At 36.7% G+C, this 22,832-nt stretch overlaps 1 protein-coding gene and 1 long non-coding RNA gene across 2 annotated transcripts; both read left to right on the top strand.

The window, feature by feature from the left end:
- Positions 1–148: 148 nt before the first annotated feature.
- Positions 149–2,751, top strand: LOC113468679. Its single transcript, XR_003392343.1, has 3 exons — positions 149–573; positions 1,131–1,254; positions 2,681–2,751. It is a non-coding gene; the product is annotated as an uncharacterized LOC113468679 (long non-coding RNA).
- Positions 2,752–4,941: 2,190 nt separating this feature from the next.
- Positions 4,942–19,603, top strand: LOC103512255 (neural Wiskott-Aldrich syndrome protein). Its single transcript, XM_017445323.2, has 10 exons — positions 4,942–5,342; positions 6,190–6,313; positions 8,442–8,619; positions 9,206–9,340; positions 9,873–9,977; positions 15,840–16,003; positions 17,195–17,314; positions 17,632–17,748; positions 18,490–18,697; positions 19,394–19,603. Exons 2-9 carry the CDS (start codon positions 6,218–6,220, stop codon positions 18,658–18,660), a joined length of 1,086 nt encoding a protein of 361 aa, XP_017300812.1. The 5' UTR covers positions 4,942–5,342; positions 6,190–6,217; the 3' UTR covers positions 18,661–18,697; positions 19,394–19,603.
- The last annotated feature ends 3,229 nt before the right edge of the window (positions 19,604–22,832 follow it).

Below are 22,832 nucleotides of genomic sequence, written 5' to 3'. Positions count from 1 at the left end.
TGTCCACACGTGTGGACGTCGGGCGTCTATGACTACAAGCCTAAAAATATGCTGGGTCTCTACGACTACAAAGAGTGTGTCCACACGTGTGGACGTCGGGCGTTTATTACTACACAAGCAAATTTTCCTCGGGCGTCAGGAGGATAAAATAAGTGCTGAGGTGGGACCCAAGGTTCCATTGTTCCTACATCGGCTACATCCTGATTCAGTTGAAAAAATCCAAGAAGGCCAAGTACCTACACTACATTTTCTCAAAATTATTGAGTCATAATCTAGTCGAATGTGGGTGACATGGTATTCTAATATTGTCCCTAAAGCTAAGTACCTAGTGGCCTCATTCTTGAAACTTTCACCGAGGACTATACAGCACACATCTTATCTAATCAGTTCAATGTACCACTACTTCCTGATGGTTAAAAGTTTACTTGTCTTGGCATAAATCAGGTTTCAAAGTAGAACCTACTAAAATAAGTATATCCTTGTGTAAATTTCACTTTGGTGCTGTCAATTGAAATGCATTGATTGAATAATTCAATATTTTGAAATTACATATGTAGCAATTGGAATTTTGAGGTAGGTATCATAATATTTTATTTTATGATTTAATTTTTTTTATCAAAATTAAATCTAAGTTTGTAGATAATTAAGTACATAGGTAATCTTATTATTATGAGGTTCAGACCAGGGACCTCAGTCATAAGATTCAAACAGGTGAAGCATTTAAAATTTGATTGCTTGACGGCTGGGTCCTCAAAGTGAGATGAAACTCCGTTTAAGTTTTAATCTAATCTGATTGGCTAAAATTTTTGAATTTTAATTTTAAAATGAAAAAATCAGCCCATCACATATTGTGTGACATTGCTTAGAGTTAAATTTAAATTGAGTTTAAACTCACTTTGTTGGCCTTGTCATAAGTGCCAAATAGTGGTTGCTTGACATACATATTCAAAAATTTGGACTCACTTGCAAGATTCAAAATGGATTAAGTACTTAATTGAATTGTTCCACAAAAGTTCTATGTTGCTAGGCATTCCTTTTACTTACTTAACCATTGTTTCCTCCCTTTTGGCAGGTAAAATACACCTTTAATCAACCAGTAAATTACAACAGACGCTCTTATTCATTTTCAGGTAATAGTATTTGAAGCATACTATCACAATGCCTACTAATGCACCTCCTGAACAAAAAACATCTAGTCTCTTAACTCGGCAAGAAAATGAGGCTGTGTTCAAGTTGTTGGGTAACAGATGTCAGGTAAGGACAGATCAAACAAACTGTGAAATACATAATCACCTATATTAATTATTTTCCTAATTATATTAGAAGAAAGTAAAAATGTCTGTTACCTATATATCCTACCTTCACACAATTCAAGTGAAAGGGTTTGGCTTAGTATCAGTCTGGATCATTCAAAAGAAAACAGGATTGGGTCAGAATAATTCAGATGATTCATAGAATAAAATTGTGTGTTCTAATCATAAAAAACAAAAATTAGAAAAATAAATGTTGGCAGGTGGGCCAATAAATGGTACGTTTTCTAGGTGGGCGAATAAATGGTACACTTACCCTATATTAATTATTTTCCTAATTATATTAGAAGAAAAGAAAAAGAAGAAAGTAAAAATGTCTGTTACCTATAGGTATATCCTAACTTCACACAATTCAAGTGAAAGGGTTTGGCTTAGTATCAGTCTGAATCATTCAAAAGAAAACAGGATTGTTTGGCTTGGGTCAGAATAATTATTATTATTTACTGGGGTCGAGTGGATTGGAACACATCACATGCCTTCAGGCACACTCCATTTGTCAAGGGTTCAGGCATTACCTTGCCCTTGGGATCAATTTAATTTGAAGAAACCCATTTACTGATGAAATTTGTAATGACTCTTTATTGTTTATAATTACATGTACAGAAAATACATAGAAATTACAAGCAAGGGGCGAAATTATTGCCTGAGGCAATCTCTACCATTCAACCCTAAAACAAACAATGTGCCACATAGTTACAATAACGAGGTTAAGTTTTAGAGGTTGTTGAAGGAAAAAAAAGTGTTTGAGAAGAGGAAGGAGAAAGAAGAAGAAGAAGAAGAAGAAGAGAGATCAGTTTTCCCTTACAGATGATGCATAAAACTCAGCATTGAGCTTTAACTTAAAAGAATTGAAAGTTGCAACTGTTCGTAATTCCATTGACAAATTATTCTAACCGCAGACACTTTGCACAGTGTAAGAATTACGAATGAAGTTGGTTTTGTGAAGTGGAATGGACATATGACTCATAGTGGAATGGACAAAATAATTCAGATGATTCATAGAATAAAATTGTGTGTTCAAATCATAAGGAACTTTCATGCAAATGGTATGGTGGTAAAGTATTGGCCTTTCCACACATACATTCAACTTGGTGGCACAATCCACAATACATTAACATGACACAAATGACATTTTAGTCACTTGTATGTCTGTCTACTTGTTTAACACATACCTGGATTGGTATTTTTTTTTTTTTTTTTTTTTTTTTTAACATTTATCCTTTAAATCACTACATGAGTTATACAACGAAACCAGACCAAATCACTAAGCAGCCCAAGACACGTGTTTCATGAGCTTATAGGTAAGTAATTTTTGTACCAAAGCCCTCAGTTATTGTCCTATTTATCATAGTGTCTCTCTATATGACCAGGCACTCTCAACCACTGTGATACAACTGTTCCTACTACCGATGGACCAAATGATAACGAGAGGGCACAAGAGATGCTTTGGTATCCTATGTCTTGTCAAAGAGTAACCCAAAGGAAATCCTACTTCTTCCGTTTATACTGTCTGGACTAGAAAACGTTGCTGTGGGAACATGAGCTTATCATACAGGGTAGGATACACTACAAACCCCACATTCAAAGGAACTTCCACTAAACCACAATCTAAACCATTCTTTTTTGTTGGTTAAATTATTAACTCTCTTCTTTTAAAAAGCTTTGATAAAAGAAAACTGTAAACCACTACTCTTACATAATGTAGTTATATCCCAAAATCAAAGAAGAAAAAGGACAGTAGATGAGGAGAAGACACCAGTGGACCTTCAAGTATAAACCATCATCCTGTTTAGAACAAAAGTTTTCTTCAGGCGGCAATTGAACTCCGCAAACCTTAGCACTTCAAAACAGGTGCGCTACCTTCACAACGTTAGTTAGGGCTTGCTATTACAAATTATCTTACCCTTTGAAAAGGAAAATACACCTCACTTATATACGTTTTGTTGAGTGTCCAGTATGGATTACATGGCCACCGGTTCAAGAATTTCCTGCGCATATTATGAAGCTGAGGATTGTGTTGTGGCATTCAACTTTGCAAGTGAAGAGGAAGCCCGCCACATGAGATATGTGATATTGGAGAAGCAGAAGAGGATTGGTAAAACATTATTATTATTAACATAAACTACCTACTTGGTTGGATACATCACTTTTTATTGTTGGCAAAAAGGATTTTCCCAATTTTCTATGATCTATCACTCTAAGACTCTTAAAGTTTTTAGGACCAAATACACAATTTCAGGACGGGATGATTTTAAACTGATTTCTCTTTATTGAAAATAACCACCGTTATTAACGTTGAAAGTATTTTAAGCTATAAAAGTGCTCTTTTTGGAACATGTTTTTTTTACTGTTTTTGATACCAAAAAAGCATTGCCCTAGGAGAAACCCACAAGAAAACTGAATTGCCCCATCATTTTACACTCGTTTATATTATTACTATGTATTTCAGAGCGTAGACACAGGGCCTCTACTCAGCCGAGACATGCTACCCCCGGGGCAGATCGCGAGAGAAGTAGAAGATTACAGCCTGCTGTTCTTACCAATGGAACTAACCTCACACCCAAGTCTAGACATATGAGATCTTTATCCGGTGGCAGAGGTAAAGAAAAAAAAATGTTTTCAATCAATGTGTTCAATCAATGATTGATCTCCGGTACCATAAGCTTTGTACAAAACAATACACCTTTTTTTATTTTATTTTTATTATTATTATTATTATTATTTTTTTTTTAAAAAATACAGAGAAGTATGTACCTACACGTTGTGAGTGAGTGAGAGAGAGAGGAGAGAGAGAGAGAGAGAGAGAGAGAGAGATAACTGTAACTGCTAAGGTATTACCGTCCCGAAAGCGAAGAGAGAAGGAAGACAGGATATACAAAAGCCAGCCATATGTGTTTTAGGATAAAATTCAGCTCCCTTGCGGGAATGGCACCCACGACCAAGGCAGACGCAAGTTATTTACAGAAGGAATGTGTGCATTTTTCCCATCCGTGGCACAAGCTCCGGCCTTTACGGATGGGTATACCATTTGTTTACTATTTATTTGATGAGAGAATGGAGCAGTTGCAAAATGAGTAAAAATTATAAATTAATGGTCGATTCCTATGTAAAAAGTTGGTGTTAACGCCATACCTAATGGGTTAACCTGTATAGAACCCTCAAGGGTTAAATAACATATGATCAGGCATTCAGTTTAGTCGCAACGCGTTAACTTTTGATTCTTACATGCTAGCCTATCGGCTACCCTGTACTGGTGTAAAATAATAAAATTTAATAGTCCTTCGATACTAACTTCAGATCAGTAAAAGCAATCCGTATGTCCACACGTGTGGACGTCGGGCGTCTATGACTACAAGCCTAAAAATATGCTGGGTCTCTACGACTACAAAGAGTGTGTCCACACGTGTGGACGTCGGGCGTTTATTACTACACAAGCAAATTTTCCTCGGGCATCAGGAGGATAAAATAAGTGCTGAGGTGGGACCCAAGGTTCCATTGTTCCTACATCGGCTACATCCTGATTCAGTTGAAAAAATCCAAGAAGGCCAAGTACCTACACTACATTTTCTCAAAATTATTGAGTCATAATCTAGTCGAATGTGGGTGACATGGTATTCTAATGGGACCCAAGGTTCCATTGTTCCTACATCGGCTACATCCTGATTCAGTTGAAAAAATCCAAGAAGGCCAAGTACCTACACTACATTTCCTCAAAATTATTGAGTCATAATCTAGTCGAATGTGGGTGACATGGGATTCTATTATTGTCCCTAAAGCTAAGTACCTAGTGGCCTCATTCTTGAAACTTTCACCGAGGACTATACAGCACACATCTTATCTAATCAGTTCAATGTACCACTACTTCCTGATGGTTAAAAGTTTACTTGTCTTGGCATAAATCAGGTTTCAAAGTAGAACCTACTAAAATAAGTATATCCTTGTGTAAATTTCACTTTGGTGCTGTCAATTGAAATGCATTGATTGAATAATTCAATATTTTGAAATTACATATGTAGCAATTGGAATTTTGAGGTAGGTATCATAATATTTTATTTTATGATTTAATTTTTTTTATCAAAATTAAATCTAAGTTTGTAGAGAATAATTCAATATTTTGAAATTACATATGTAGCAATTGGAATTTTGAGGTAGGTATCATAATATTTTATTTTATGATTTAATTTTTTCTTTATCAAAATTAAATCTAAGTTTGTAGGTAATTAAGTACATAGGTAATCTTATTATTATGAGGTTCAGACCAGGGACCTCAGTCATAAGATTCAAACAGGTGAAGCATTTAAAATTTGATTGCTTGACGGCTGGGTCCTCAAAGTGAGATTAAACTCCGTTTAAGTTTTAATCTTATCTGATTGGCTAAAATTTTTGAATTTTCAATTTTAAAATGAAAAAATCAGCCCATCACGTTCAGACCAGGGACCTCAGTCATAAGATTCAAACAGGTGAAGCATTTAAAATTTGATTGCTTGACGGCTGGGTCCTCAAAGTGAGATGAAACTCCGTTTAAGTTTTAATCTAATCTGATTGGCTAAAATTTTTGAATTTTAATTTTAAAATGAAAAAATCAGCCCATCACATATTGTGTGACATTGCTTAGAGTTAAATTTAAATTGAGTTTAAACTCACTTTGTTGGCCTTGTCATAAGTGCCAAATAGTGGTTGCTTGACATACATATTCAAAAATTTGGACTCACTTGCAAGATTCAAAATGGATTAAGTACTTAATTGAGTTGTTCCACAAAAGTTCTATGTTGCTAGGCATTCCTTTTACTTACTTAACCATTGTTTCCTCCCTTTTGGCAGGTAAAATACACCTTTAATCAACCAGTAAAATACAACAGACGCTCTTATTCATTTTCAGGTAATAGTATTTGAAGTATACTATCACAATGCCTACTAATGCACCTCCTGAACAAAAAACATCTAGTCTCTTAACTCGGCAAGAAAATGAGGCTGTGTTCAAGTTGTTGGGTAACAGATGTCAGGTAAGGACAGATCAAACAAACTGTGAAATACATAATTTCTATCAATTTAGAAATTTTCGTATTTCTTTACGACAACCGGCCGGGCCCTACAAATTTGTTACCCCTTTCTAAATTTGTTTATTAAAATAAAAAAAAACCGGCTTTTGTATTTCATTAAAATAGAGCCGTATTTTTTTATGAGTTGATTTTGATTTGTTTGTTTCTTTATTTATTATTTTTTTTTAATGAAAAGTGATTTTTAACTGATTTTTAACAAAAAAAAATTACTTTCATACCTAATCAAGAAGAAAAAAAAATCAAACTCAACTCAGGAAAAAATACGGCTTATATTTTAAGACTAAACCTATTTTAGGTGGAGTGCATAGGAATTTAGGGACTTTTTCCAAAATCTAGGGACTTTTTTCTTTCGATCTAGGGATATATTTTTTTTCCATCTGGCAACACTGGACGGGCTATTGTATCCGCTCGCTTCGCTTCGAGCTTCGACTTCCTGCTTCCTGATAAAAAATACAGAAATTCTCAATCTCAAAATTCTCAAGAAAATCAAGAAACAAGAAATATAGGATAAAATATAATAAGGAAAGTAAAAACTGAAAAAAAGTAGATAATTATTATCTTTAATTAAGTTTAATCTATTGTGCACAAGATATCATGATAATTTTGTGCTCTCTAAGTTTGAATTGCAAAGTATGAGTCAGATCAACGGGTAAGTTATTTCTATCTTTTTGTGCACTTTTTAACTTCTTGAGGTATGTACGGTCGGCTCGGCCATACGCACAGATACCGTATTCCAGGGACGATTGAACTAGGGTGAAATATATTTCTTTTAGTAAAGGTAAGCACATAAATTTTCTTAAGGCTAAGAAGGTGTGAATATAACGTCTAAGTTTGTTTCTTAAACTATTGATATGGACGTCCCACCTGAGGTGACAGTCAAGTTGTACACCAAGATATCTAACGTTATCAGTAATTTCTATAGAATTACACTTACTATGAATACTGTTGAATACTATTATAGCCATTTCAAAGTCAATCTGTACCAAATTTTCTGCACCTCAGTCTATTGAAATTAAAATGTAAAACTAGGAGGACATTTAGGATCCACTATGCATATGGATTTTAGGAAAGCACTAAAAGGAATCCCTAATCATTAAGGTACGACTGTGCATTCGGCCCTGGGACTTATGCAGTTCCTTACATCTCTACTATTTAGAAATCTTGAACAGAATAATGTTACTATATAGGAACACTGACAAGTTCCTCAGAAAGTACTATGCATGGTAGGTACCTATAGAATCTAAGCTGGCCCCCAAGGAAACCTATAATTACTGTTGGTACTGAAACAACAACTTGGTAACAAATTGGTTACTGCAGTACAGTACTCTTTCAGACAAAGGTTACTGCAGTACAGTAGGTGGTCTTTCAGGCAAACACTAAACTTTTCTGGAGACCATAGTAACCCTGTTAGGGTACCTACCTCTTATGTTTCATAACCCAAGGAAATCCTACTTCTTCCGTTTATACTGTCTGACTAGAAAACAGTTGCTGTGGGAACATGAGCTTTATACAGGTAGGTACATACAAACCCCACATTATCAAGGAACTTCCACTAACCACAATCTAAACCATTACTTTTTTGTTGGTTAAATTATAACTCTCTTCTTTTTTAAAAAAGCTTTGATAAAAGGAAAACTGTAACCACTAACTTTACTAAGGTGTTATCATCCCAAAATCAAAGAAGGAAAAAGGACAGGGTAGGAGGAAGCCAGTGGTTCAAAGTATAAACCTTATCTGTTTAGAACAAAGTTTGTCCAGGGCGGCAATTGAACTCGCAACCTAGCACTTTCAAAACAGGTGCGCTACCCTCCAAGTTATTAGGCTGGCTATTAACAATTATCTTACCTTTGAAAAGGAAAATACACCTCTACTTATTACGTTTTGTTGGTTGTTTTTTTTTTTTTTTTTTTTTTTTTTTTTTTTAACTAAAATAGGTAATCTAATTGAGGGGTTTAATGCAAAAACGAACCTATATTCTAGATAAGTCTCATGAGCTTATAGGTAAGTAATTTTTGTACCAAAGCCCTCAGTTATTGTCCTATTATCATAGTGTTCTCTCTATTATGACCAGGCACTCTCAACCACTGTGATACAACTGTTCACTACCGATGGACCAAATGATAACGAGTGGCACAAGAGATGCTTTGGTATCCTATGTCTTGTCAAAGATAACCCAAGGAAATCCTACTTCTTCCGTTTATACTGTCTGACTAGAAAACAGTTGCTGTGGGAACATGAGCTTTATACAGGTAGGTACCTACATACAAAACCCACATTATCAAGGAACTTCCACTAACCACAATCTAAACCAAGCTCTAAATCTTGATTTCTAATAAAATTGCTTTGGTTGAAGGAACAAAGTAAGTTCTAAGTTGACAATTTTTCCTTTACTTTTTTGTTGGTTAAATTATAACTCTCTTCTTTTTTAAAAAGCTTTGATAAAAGGAAAACTGTAACTACTAAGTTTACTAAGGTGTTATCATCCCAAAATCAAAGAAGGAAAAAGGACAGGGTAGGAGGAAGCCAGCGGTTCAAAGAACAAACCTTATCTGTTTAGAACAAAAGTTGTCCAGGGCGGCAATTGAACTCGCAACCTAGCACTTTCAAAACAGGTGTGCTACCCTCCAAGTTATTAGGCTGGCTATGGCTATAAAGATTTTTAACAATTATCTTACCTTTGAAAAGGAAAATACACCTCTACTGATTACGTTTTGTTGTTTCGATCTAGGGATATATTTTTTTTCCATCTGGCAACACTGGACGGGCTATTGTATCCGCTCGCTTCGCTTCGAGCTTCGACTTCCTGATAAAAAATACAGTTTTGTTGGTGTCCAGGTATGGATTACATGGCACCTCAGAATTTCCTGCACATATTTGAAGCTGAGGATTGTGTTGTGGCATTCAACTTTGCAAGTGAAGAGGAAGCCCGCCACATGAGATATGTGATATTGGAGAAGCAGAAGAGGATTGGTAAAACATTATTATTATTAACATTAACTCACAATAGATCTACAGAGGTCGCAGTGTTAATTGCATACTCTCTTGGGAGAGGAGCAACCAGTCCCATAATAAATAAATAAATAATTTGCAAGTGAAGAGGAAGCCCGCCACATGAGATATGTGATATTGGAGAAGCAGAAGAGGATTGGTAAAACATTATTATTATTAACATAAACTACCTACTTGGTTGGATACATCACTTTTTATTGTTGGCAAAAAGGATTTTCCCAATTTTCTATGATCTATCACTCTAAGACTCTTAAAGTTTTTAGGACCAAATACACAATTTCAGGACGGGATGATTTTAAACTGATTTCTCTTTATTGAAAATAACCACCGTTATTAACGTTGAAAGTATTTTAAGCTATAAAAGTGCTCTTTTTGGAACATGTTTTTTTTACTGTTTTTGATACCAAAAAAGCATTGCCCTAGGAGAAACCCACAAGAAAACTGAATTGCCCCATCATTTTACACTCGTTTATATTATTACTATGTATTTCAGAGCGTAGACACAGGGCCTCTACTCAGCCGAGACATGCTACCCCCGGGGCAGATCGCGAGAGAAGTAGAACATTACAGCCTGCTGTTCCAATCAACCAATCACGAAGCTGCATTTCACTCCATCCAGAAGTAGAATCTCGAACTTTATTGCACCTATATACCTAGGTAACCAAACATTGTCAACACACTATCATGTATGTGAACAATAAAAACAATTGATTTGAATTGAACTGTAATGTAAGTAAGGGTAAGGGGATTGATGTTGTTAAACAGAGCTTACTCTTTGTGATGTACCAAGTGGTTATAATTGGCAACAATAAATTTTTCCCCCTATTACTCTCTTTTGGAAATTTGCCTTTGCAAAAGGATTCCAACGTACACTAAACGGACAAAAAATAGGTTGATCCTGTACGTACGTATAACTCCTGTCCATTCCTCCCTTGTATCATAGGCAGAATAGATGGTGAGATAAGTGAGTGATGTAAAAACCTCCCTCCCTTCATCACATACTCTCCCAATACACACACCCATCCCACCTTCCAATATTTTCCATTACCTCCTATAAACAACAGGAGAAAATTATGTTCCTAAATAAACAAAACAATGAACCCCCTCAATCTTCTATTCTCCTATTACCGAACCTAATCCTTCTTCTCATCTCCGTGTCTTTCACCAAGCCTTATCCCGGATATGTGATCTCCTCCCAGCCTTTCTAAGTCCCTAATACCTTGTTGTTAACGCCATACCTAATGGGTTAACCTGTATAGAACCCTCAAGGGTTAAATAACATATGATCAGGCATTCAGTTTAGTCGCAACGCGTTAACTTTTGATTCTTACATGCTAGCCTATCGGCTACCCTGTACTGGTGTAAAATAATAAAATTTGGTAGTCTTCTCATTGAGCTTAACAGTGACACATCTTGGTGTACGTGTGTACTTTTCCCTTCTCGCTCGCGGTACGGCTCCAACTAGGAGATTTGATTTTCACAACTAGTGAATTTTCTTGTACGCGATTTGTGAATATTAGTACAATTGTGAAAGCGTCTAGCTTTAAATTTATCGCTCTTTAATCTCGTCTAACTAAGACAAGTGTTGTGATTTTACTGAGTGCCTGTGACTTTTTACTTCTTGTAAATTTATTGGATTAATTTGGATTACCTACCTACATCTCTTCAAATCTGAATCAAAGCGAATCTTGGAACTCAAAGCGGCAGTTTCTCTAGACAATGTTCAGGGTCTCATACCTACAGCCCGGTAACCTCTTTCCTTTAGATTTATCCTTAGGGTTGTATGTATGTGGGGGGTTAGATGGGGGCGAGTTTTCTTGTTAGTATGATGCCAGCTGCGGATTCTATTCAAGGTAAGGACCTGTGTCACATACGTTTCTGTTCGGTGTTTTACAGCGCCTGTGGTGATACAGTCCGCTTATTTTCTATTCTTGTACAATTTGCTCTTGGGATATATATGTAAAACTAAACATATATATTTTGTGGTCCTAGCGAGACCGGATTTTTAAATTTGTGATTTTGAATATTTTTTTATTTCTTATTGCTTTGCTGGGTAAATGATTTTGTGCCATTACCTATCGTGTAATTATTCGTATGTGACGCCCAGGTCCTTGCATTGTACTTGTCATGTGTCTCCCTCAACATGTTGCTTTGGGTTCGTGCCTTGTGCGTGAGCTACACAAACTTGTTTAGCTGTGAGGTGTGCCGAACTACGGCGAGTGATCTCGAGCCTTCTCGATGTGTTTCATTATCAGTTGTTGTTTGTTTACATTTCAGACTTCGAAAATTTTACCGACTTGGTGAACTTTGAAACCTTCTCGAGGTGTTTCATTATCAGTTGTTGTTTGTTTACATTTCAGACTTCGAAAATTTTACCGACTTGGTGAACTTTGAAATTTTTCAGGTAGGTTTATTACAAATAGGGAATTTTGTTTATATAATGGGTTAGATCCCGTAAATTAGGTAAATAAATAAATAAATAAATAAATAAATTTTTCTTTATCCTTAGGGTTGTATGTATGTGGGGGGTTAGATGGGGGTGAGTTTTCTTGTTAGTATGATGCCAGCTGTAGATTCTATTCAAGGTAAGGACCTGTGTCACATACGTTTCTGTTCGGTGTTTTACAGCGCCTGTGGTGATACAGTCCGCTTATTTTCTATTCTTGTACAATTTGCTCTTGGGATATATATGTAAAACCAAACAGTTGGGAAAAATCCGAATCTGAGTCAAAACTCCGAAAAAATAACTGTAAAAGGTCGAAAATTCAATTTTTATTTTCCGTTCTAATGAAAGAGTTCAAATATGTGTGACGTCAGACTTTACGCAGTTGTTTTTTTTTTTTCGTCCGTTAGCTAGCGCCACTATGCAAGCGCGCTAGCGGAGTAGCAGAAAGAACTGCACAGAAACGTATGCGCACAAACACATTAATGCGTTGCCTGCGAGGGAGCTTCGCTCGGGACATTAAATTTGATGTGACGTCATCGCCTACGGGAGCGTATGCCGTGACATCAAAGTTAACGATTTACCGGCATTTTTTTAATCGATTTATCTCGGGATCTAGAAGTCGTAGAAAAAACGGGAGCGTATGCCGTGACATCAAAGTTAACGATTTACCGGCATTTTTTTAATCGATTTATCTCGGGATCTAGAAGTCGTAGAAAAAGAAAAATTCCGTTCGTCCTCATATTTCCTGCTCTATGACTTTGAAACATCACCCAAGTTAGCGCAACTGATCTGTTGTTCTGAAAAACCAATAAATGGAAACTTCATCCAGAAGAAGTGTGCTCATAGAGTTTATACTTTATAAGTCTTCTTCTCGTTCATTCCAATCTTATTCCACCTTCTCTCGCTTGCGTTCTCTTTGTAAGGAGGTATCCGCTCAGTGTTATTCGTCCTATATTTCTCATGTCTCCCGTAAATCCCGTAATCTAAAAGATGATCCCAGATACTTTTGGAAATATTATAAGAATTTGCGGGGAGGGTCTTGTATTCCAAAAAGTGTCAATTATAACGGTATAGAATCTTCGTGTCCCACGTCTTCAGCCGATTTTTTTGCTAAGCACTTTTCATCTACTTTTGTCAATATTCCTCTATGTTCTCTAGAGTAGTCTAGAGTCTTCTTTTACATCTTCTGATCAAGTTTCGTCTCTTTACATTTCTATTGACAAAGTACGAAAAAAACTCGAGGCGTTGAGCATCCATAAAGGTATGGGTCCAGATGGGATCCCGCCTATTCTTCTTAAATACTGTTCTTTTTCTCTTGCGTTTCCTTTAGGTCTCCTGTTTAATCAATCTTTAGCCCTTGGTACTTTCCCGTCCCTTTGGAAAAGGAGCTTTGTGTCTCCAATTCCAAAGAAAGATGGTCCTCGTAATGATGTCACTAATTATCGCCCAATTACCATTCTGTCCACCATTCCCAAACTTTTCGAATCAATCGTACTTGATAGTATCTTTCCTTACTTTGCTCCCCTGATTATTAACAATCAACATGGTTTTCTTCCTCGCAAGTCTGTTTCTTCTAACCTTTTATGTTACCTGGATTATATTTCACAGCATCTTCATGGGTCTCAAGTAGATTCTATTTACCTAGACCTCACTAAAGCTTTCGACAGGGTCAATCATCGTATTTTATTGGATAAATTGTCTTCTTATGGTATTACTGGTTCTTTGTTAGGATGGTTCTCTAGTTATCTTTCTGATAGATACTGCATGGTTCGACTAGGTTCGTCAATTTCTTCACCATTTGTAACATCATCAGGCGTGCCTCAGGGTTCACATCTTGGCCCTATCCTCTTTCTTATGTTCATCAATGATGTATCACTTTGTTTATCTAAACATGATGTCCGTTTCCTTCTTTTTTGTGATGACATCAAAATTTTTCGTGAAATCCGCTCTTCCAGTGATCATCTAGTTCTTCAGAATGCTTTGGTGGAGCTTACCTCCTGGTTTGATCAAAATCTCTTAGAAGTTAATCCTGTTAAATGTAATATTATTACTTTTACTCGTCGCAAGTCACCTCACATGTTTGATTACTATCTCAAGTCTTCCAATATTCCTCGATCTTCATGTGTGCGTGATTTGGGTGTCCTCTTTGATTCGATTATATCCTTCAATCCTCATTTCGATAATATCTGCTCCAAAGCTTCCAAAATGCTAGGGTTTATAACTCGGTCCACTAAAGACTTTCCCGACACTTTATCTTTTAAGGTATTGTATTGTTCCTTGGTTCGCAGTGTCTTGGAATTCTCATCTTGTGTCTGGAACCCTGCCTATTTCCTTCACTCTGGTAGAATTGAAAAGATCCAACACCAGGCATTGCGAACCCTAAGGTACAGAATGAGGTCTCCTCACCTTTCATATTCTGATCTTGAGAAACATTTTGATTTGCTTCCCCTCTCCACTCGGAGAGAAATGTATGATTGTATTACTGTTTTCAATATTCTTCACTCTAAACTCGACTGTCCTGACCTTGTTTCGTCTGTAAATATTAATATCCCTACATATTCTACTCGTTCTCACCTTCCCTTCAGATCACCCTTTGTATCCACGAAATATTTACAGAATTCTCCCATGATCAGATTCCAACGGACTGCAAATAGTCTTGTCAATATCGATTTTTTTTCCACCACCATAAATAATCTGAAAGCTAATTTCTCTACATAACGCCATGACTTCCTCTACATATCTCTTTCTCTATAACTACCTCAACTTCTGTCTTCTGTCTCTATAATTTCTTCTATTTTGGCACTTTTTTTTCATTAGGGCCTTTATACATGGGCACTTGTATTTTTATGTATTGTGTTTTTTTTTATGAAAAGTTGATTCATACAAGGTTTCATTTTAAACTTTTACCCAAATGCATATCCTCAATTGTGCTGACAATTCGACAAAACATAGTTTGTCAAAGTTTATTTATTTTTATTATATTTTGTCTAATATTTGACACCAGTGGATGTCATCTCGTCTTCCAACTCACCGCTTTCAGTTCGACTCCCTGTCGGATTTGGTCTAACAGTTCTCCTCTCGAATCATTGGTCAGAGTAGACTTCTTAGAATCTGGATCTACAGGCTAGGAGGACACACAAATAACAAACTTCAATTAGAATAACAAAATACAACTTTTCGCCAGCCTACATACATAGTTCGCTTGGAGGGTAAGCGTGATGACCTAGGTCACGGGTTCGATTCCTGCCCGGGCGGAACTTTATCCTAAATAAATAGGTCTCCTCACCTTTCATATTCTGATCTTGAGAAACATTTTGATTTGCTTCCCCTCTCCACTCGGAGAGAAAATAAATGTATGATTGTATTACTTTTTTCAATATTCTTCACTCTAAACTCGACTGTCCTGACCTTGTTTCGTCTGTAAATATTAATATCCCTACATATTCTACTCGTTCTCACCTTCCCTTCAGACCACCCTTTGTATCCACGAAATATTTACAGAATTCTCCCATGATCAGATTCCAGCGGACTGCAAATAGTCTTGTCAATATCGATTTTTTTTTCCACCACCATAAATAATCTGAAAGCTAATTTCTCTACATAACGCCATGACTATCACTTCCTCTACATACCTATCTCTTTCTCTAATCTCTATAACTACCTCAACTTCTGTCTTCTGTCTCTATAATTTCTTCAATTTTTTGGCACTTTTTTTTTCATTAGGGCCTTTATACATGGGCACTTGTATTTTTATGTATTGTGTTTTTTTTTTTTTTTAAATTTTAATGTACTTTGTTTTTAGTTTTGATAGGTAGGGCAAATATTGTATCTTAGATAGTAAAGGGCCTGTCCCGTTTGTAATTGTAAATAAATAAATAAAAACTTATGTTTTTAGTTTTGATAGGTAGGGCAAATATTGTATCTTAGATAGTAAAGGGCCTGTCCCGTTTGTAATTGTAAATAAATAAATAAATAAAAACTTGTAAATAAAATAAAATGAAAATTTACTTACAGGCGGTGATAGAAGGCGAGATGGGAAGAAGAATAAACTTACCAAGGCAGACATATCATCACCCACTGAGTTCCGGCATGTATCACACGTTGGATTTGATCCCAATAGAGGATTTGATGCTGTTGACATTCAGAATAGTCCCGAGCTAGAAATGTTCTTTGAAAAGGTAAGTGAGAATCATGCAAGGATACAGATTCCAACCGATTGTTCACACTGCCACGTTACGTGGAAAAACGCTTGGTTTATTTTGTGTCATAGCACGTTATATTTAAGAAGTAATAAGAACGTTCACTCTGCACCTCTGCAGACGTTGAAAAGAAAAGGAAACGTGACAGTTTGATTGAGCTGTAAACGATTTTGTGAAACAAGCCACATAATATTTTACACAAACATCTACACACCTTAGAATTGTGATGAGCGATTCTAGAGGCAATAACTGATACGAACCCATCTATTTATGCTATCAGAAGATATCGGGTTTATTTTCAATGCTGATACTGTTATATTTCAACATTGACTGAATAATTGGGGATTTAGGGTGTCAGTTTCCCTCAAGTTTGGCGTTTCAAACAGTATTTCATTATTATACCTCAGTCTGTTGTTTGGAACTCTGAGTTTTAATTTGTCCAGGATGTAAGGACTTTGTATTTTGTTTTTGAACACCTTTTGAATAAGTTCTCAAACAGTATTTCATTATTATACCTCAGTCTGTTGTTTGGAACTCTGAGTTTTAATTTGTCCAGGATGTAAGGACTTTGTATTTTGTCTTTGAACACCTTTTGAATAAGTTTAATGAATTCGGATTCTCTTCTATCCTCAAGGCTTTGAAAGTTGAGCTGTTCAATAAGGAGGTTATACGGGATGTAAGTTTGGTATAGGGGATATCCGTTTTCTTTTTTAAATAAAAATCGAACGAAACATTTCTGTACTTTTTCGATAGATTTCTTGCCTTTTTTCGAGGTCGGTGACCAGATTATTGCACCGTATTCTAATAGTGATCTGACATGAGATAGATAAAGGGTTATTACAGCATCAATATCTTTGATGGACTTCGAGTACCTAATTATAATACCTAATCTCATGTAGGCCTTTTTTTCCTTTTTTTTAACCATCACATAATTTAACTATGATGGCACACTCTAATGAGATAATACTGTGCGATGACGCCAAGCAGGTTCTTATGCAGATATTATACGTAGTATTAGTATAAACAGTGCTTTATTAGTTTTATTTTTTATTTTTCAGTAGGAACAAGAATAATATGCTATAATATGTGTCTATTCTATAGTCCCGCCTTTTGTTAAATTTGTACTTTATGAATTTCCAACAATAAAGAGTTTATTATTCTACATTTCAGGCAGGCGTCTCACAAAGTCAGCTGCAAGACCGGAAGACCCGAGAGTTTATTTATGATTTCATATCTCGTAATGGCGGTCTGGACGCTGCTAAGGAAGAGGCGCACCTTCCCCCACCCCCCGTACACACTAGGATTGCCCGCCGGACAGGCCCGCGACGGCATTACCCCTGTAAAATGATATGAGAATAATAGCAAAGGAAGTTCTTACTTAGTAGTGCTGTGATATCCACTACTGCTCGCATAGGAGTGAAAATTCCCTTTACTCCAGCAGTAGGCTACTACTTTTAAGTACTGTGTGTGAAACAAAAATTATTTATTTAGGATAAAGTTCCGCCCGGGCGGGAATCGAACCCGTGACCTAGGTCATCACGCTTACCCTCCAAGCGAACTATGTATGTAGGCTGGCGAAAAGTTGTATTTTGTTATTCTAATTGAAGTTTGTTATTTGTGTGTCCTCCCAGCCTGTAGATCCAGATTCTAAGAAGTCTACTCTGACCAATGATTCGAGAGGAGAACTGTTAGATCAAATCCGACAGGGAGTCGAACTGAAAGCGGTGAGTTGGAAGACGAGATGACATCCACTGGTGTCAAATATTAGACAAAATATAATAAACTTTGACACACTATGTTTTGTCGAATTGTCAGCACAATTGAGGATATGCATTTGGGTAAAAGTTTAAAATGAAACCTTGTATGAATCAACCTCTTCTTGAACGTTTTTTTTTCTTTCTTTCTTGATGTAGGTACTATACACTTTTAGAATCAGCTTGACGAGAGCTTTCCAAAAATATCTACTTCGACCCCCTCAGATGATATGTTTTTACTGGCATCATATGACGCCGGCGTGCATGATAGGATAACTTCTCAAACAATTAATATCTGGCATCAAAATCCGACAGGGAGTCGAACTGAAAGCGGTGAGTTGGAAGACGAGATGACATCCACTGGTGTCAAATATTAGACAAAATATAATAAACTTTGACACTCTTTTTTTTTTTTTTTTTTTTTTTTTTTTTTTTCTTGATGTACTATACATTTTTAGAATCAGCTTGACGAGAGCTTTCCAAAAATATCTACTTCGACCCCCTCAGATGATATTTTTTTTACTGGCATCATAGGGCGCCGGCGTGCATGATAGGATAACTTCTCAAATAATTAATATCTGGCATCATAATATCATATTATGATGCCTCGGTGCAAGAGGAGATTAAATTTTAAAAAGGACACCGGGAGGCGGGTGAAGGTGAAGAATATTTTAAAACTCGACTAAGTAATAATACTAATATCTAATCTAGGTTCAACCCGTATCCAAGCCAGCAGTGAGTACACCATCTGATGGTTTAGCCGGAGCTCTAGCGCGCGCCCTGGCGGAGAGATCTCGAGTTATTCATAGTGATTCCGATGACACAAGTGATACAGATGAGGAAAATGAGGATGAAAACGACGAGGATGAATGGGAAGACTGACCCAAAGTGAAAAACACTTCCTGACCTTCTCATTAAGGTAAACTTTCAACTCGACGACGATACTGACCCAAAGTGAAAAACACTTCCTGACCTTCTCATTAAGGTAAACTTTCAACTCGACGATTTAAAAGAGGTTGTATAGAGGGAAGTGGTTAAACAGCTGAGGTACATTAAACAGGGAGTAGAACAGTCTGAAATGTCCCTTGCTAAAGAAATAGGAAATGTGGAATGCGAAGAGCATCGACTCGTAAAATTTGCAGCCAAAACCGAAAGTCAGCCCAAAGCAATCACCCTATTGCTGATGGAGAGGCTGACGATAAACGCCGACCCCGTCTGTACACGGGAAAAGGTGAGGAAGAAGATAGCGATAGAAGAGAACTGTTTTTATTATCATTATTAAAAATGAAATGAATTAAAATTCAAAGTATGAAAAAGAAACATTAAGTCAAATGACGAGAGAAAAGGCTGTAACTGCTAAGGTCTTATCGTCCCGAACGCGAAGATAGAAGAAAGCCAGCCGTTCCCAGAACGAACCTTATCTGTTGAGCATAAAATCCGTCGCGGGCGGGAATCAAACCTAGTGCTTAAAGTTTAAAAGGCAAATGCATTCATTACCCTTCATTCTGAATCAAACCTAGTGCTTAAAGTTTAAAAGGCAAATGCATTCATTACCCTTCATTCCTTCAATCTAACTAAGCAACAATTTCATTGTTTGGTGTTTTTCCCTCTTTAGATGACAGGAGCACAATACTCGGGGTTAGCGCACAAAACATACTCCATACTAAATCGACCTCAGTGGTGTAGTGGTTAGCGCGGTGGACTTCTGATCTGGAGGATGGTGGTTCGAGTCCAAGTATTTTGAGTCTTTTGAGACCCAGTGCAGGGCACTCAATGAGCACGAGTGAGGCAGTTTCTTCGCTCTCTCCGCATTTCCTACATAGAGTTGTTCCATTGTACAGGTGTTTCCTCTAATGGCAGTGACCTTTCACCCGAGTATTACTGGTTCTTTGTTAGGATGGTTCTCTAGTTATCTTTCTGATAGATACTTTCCCTACACCAGTTTCTTCGCTCTCTCCGCATTTCCTACATAGAGTTGTTCCATTGTACACTCCTATGGTGTTTAGGTGTTTCCTCTGGCAGTGATTTCCCTACACCAGTTTCTTCGCTCTCTCCGCATTTCCTACATAGAGTTGTTCCATTGTACACTCCTATGGTGTTTAGGTGTTTCCTCTAATGGCAGTGACCTGTGAGCAGTCCAACTATCATTCTGATGTTTCTGCTCAAATTCACCAGTTTTTGAGCTGTACCTGAAAGTAAATAGGTGAGCCTAAGAGTACATAGTTGCACATGTAGTAGGTAATTGATAATATCAAACACGCTTTATTAGGTCAAAGTAAACATTACCGAAAACAAATAAAATGATCTTTGAAAAATGAGCTGTACACAAATTACATAATTATATACATAGGTGTAAGTAAATTTAAAACAAATAAAGGAAGCGACAATTTTCAAGGTTGAATGTTGAGAAATATGCATACAAAGGTCTGGTAAATTGTAAACTTTAAAAATGACTTCTCAGCCAGTCTAGTTAGCTTGAAAGGTAGCACGCCTGCCTTGTAAGTCGCGGTCAAGGGTTCGATTCCCGCGCGGGACGGACTTTACCCTAAACAGATAAGGTTCGCTCTCAGAACGGCTGGCTTTCTCCTATGCTCCTGTCCTTCTTCCCTTTTCGATTTCATTACGATAAGACCTTAGTGGTTACAGTTCCCTCTATCAAACCTCTTGAAAAAAGTAGTGTAAGTTCTCCTACGCTTTATCATCACCTCAACTAATGCTAGAATGTTTATAAGAGGCTTTAATATTATTAGTATTTACTGTACAGACTTTTCAAGTGAAACCAATAAAATTTACTACCTGTATAGTGTAGGCACTGGCTAGTTCTGTAAAACATGTTTATAAATAAAAAATATATCTATAGCGAGCCAGACACTACATCGAGGAACATGTCACCGAGGAAGAAGAGTTGGAGCGCCTCTTTCCATCCAATGAGGAAGCAAGAATCCAAGAGGTGGAGACATTGCTCGTCAGAATGCATGGCCGGATACGTCAGCTTCAAGCCGATCAAGAAAGAAGGCGAATATCATCACCCAGCCCTAGTGAAACCCGCGGATCCAGTCATCATCAAGAACATTATTCCCGAGTCAAGCTACCACAGATAAAATTAGCTAGGTTCTCAGGGAATTATGCCGATTTCAACTCCCATCATCAAGAACATTATTCCCGAGTCAAGCTACCACAGATAAAATTAGCTAGGTTCTCAGGGAATTATGCAGATTTTAACTCTTTTTGGTCTAATTTTAATGCCCTTATCCATTCGAAAGAGGAATTGTCAAACACCGGAAAGTTCTTATATCTGTTAGGCCAACTTGATGATAGGGCAAAACGTATCATTGACAATTTACCCATCACTGACGAGAATTACATTATTGCTATTGACATACTTTCTTCCAGGTTTGGCGATGTCAATCTCACAGTTAATGCTTTCATATCTGATCTTTCCAGGTTACCCAACCCTAACACTGAACGAGTTGACCTGGTGGACTTCTACTCGAAGCTAGACTCGATTCTCTGTACATTCTCCACATCCCACATTCACACTAATAATCCTTTCGCATTTAAAACCACTCGAATGTGACTTAAACTTGTAATAGTTCTTTCCTAACGAATTTGTACCTATCTAATCTTTGTTTTCTTCTTTTTCCAGGGAGATTTAAACATGATAGTCTACTCATATCAACGTTGGGATCAACTCATTTTATTTGTTTGATTAATTAATTGCTATTTGTTATGATTTATTAATTTTATTTCTTTATGTTCACAGATATATTTAAAGCATTAATCAATTGTTTCATATCATACTTATTTCATTCATTCATCCACTCATTCATTCATTCATTCATTCATCACTGACCCTCATCACTGACCAGACTTGACCTGACATAGTCTAACACAGATATACATGGATAAATAGTTCAGATAGACATATTTATGGGTTTATTTGATTGTTTAAGTTTTGAAGCACGTATACACAAAGTCACAACTCCCATATGTACATGTCCCTATTAGTCCCAATTATAAGTAAGAGAGAGAGAGAGAGAGGGGGGAGAGAGAGATGAAGAGAGAGAGCTTAGGGAGAAAAATAATTAAAATTTACTTACACCAAAAAAGTTTTCGAGTATACATATAAAAGTTTCTACGTTGTCATCATGTCAAATGCTATAGCTACATTACAGAGTACAGATATCACGATATCAGGGCCGTATTTAAGGAGAGGGCCCAGGGGGAGAGCCTCGGGCCTTTATTTGCTCCTAAATATATCAAATAAATATAGTATACTAGAAAGTAGAAGTTATGGCCTACATTTTTGCGTACCGGATTCGGATCCCCTTTTGAAGCACGTATACACAAAGTCACAACTCCCATATGTACATGTCCCTATTAGTCCCAATTATAAGTAAGAGAGAGAGAGAGAGAGAGAGAGAGAGAGAGGGAGAGAGAGATGAAGGGAGAGAGCTTAGGGAGAAAAATAATTAAAATTTACTTACACCAAAAAAGTTTTCGAGTATACATATAAAAGTTTCTACGTTGTCATCATGTCAAATACTATAGCTATACATTACAGAGTACAGATATCACGATATCAGGGCCGTATTTAAGGAGAGGGCCCAGGGGGAGAGTCTCGGGCCTTTAATTGCTCCTAAATATATCAAATAAATATAGTATACTAGAAAGTAGAAGTTATGGCCTACATTTTTGAGTACCGGATTCGGATCCCCCTGTCGAAAATTGTGAGATTTTCGAACCAACACAGATTTTTAATTTAAAATTTATTTACTTGGGCTCTTACACAAAAGTTTTGGGCACTTAATATCGCACCGAAGACACGAATCAAATTTGCTCCCGAGTTTTTTCACCGAACGTTTTTCTTCACTAAAGTTTATAATCGTTTTCAAAGAATAAAAGTATTTCTATTCATAGACATTGAACATATTACTAATTCTTTTCATTGTGTATTCCTCTGTTTTCAAACATCCTATCTTAACAAATTTATCTTGGTGATCTTACCATACATTATCCGTTACGGGCGACGCCCGTCATATTCCCGGGTCATA

Source organism: Diaphorina citri, unplaced genomic scaffold (genome assembly GCF_000475195.1).
Source record: "Diaphorina citri unplaced genomic scaffold, Diaci psyllid genome assembly version 1.1 scaffold815, whole genome shotgun sequence".
Lineage (NCBI taxonomy): Eukaryota > Metazoa > Arthropoda > Insecta > Hemiptera > Psyllidae > Diaphorina > Diaphorina citri.
The sequence above is the reverse complement of the archived record's forward strand: the minus strand, read 5'-3'. Positions and strand labels throughout refer to the sequence as shown.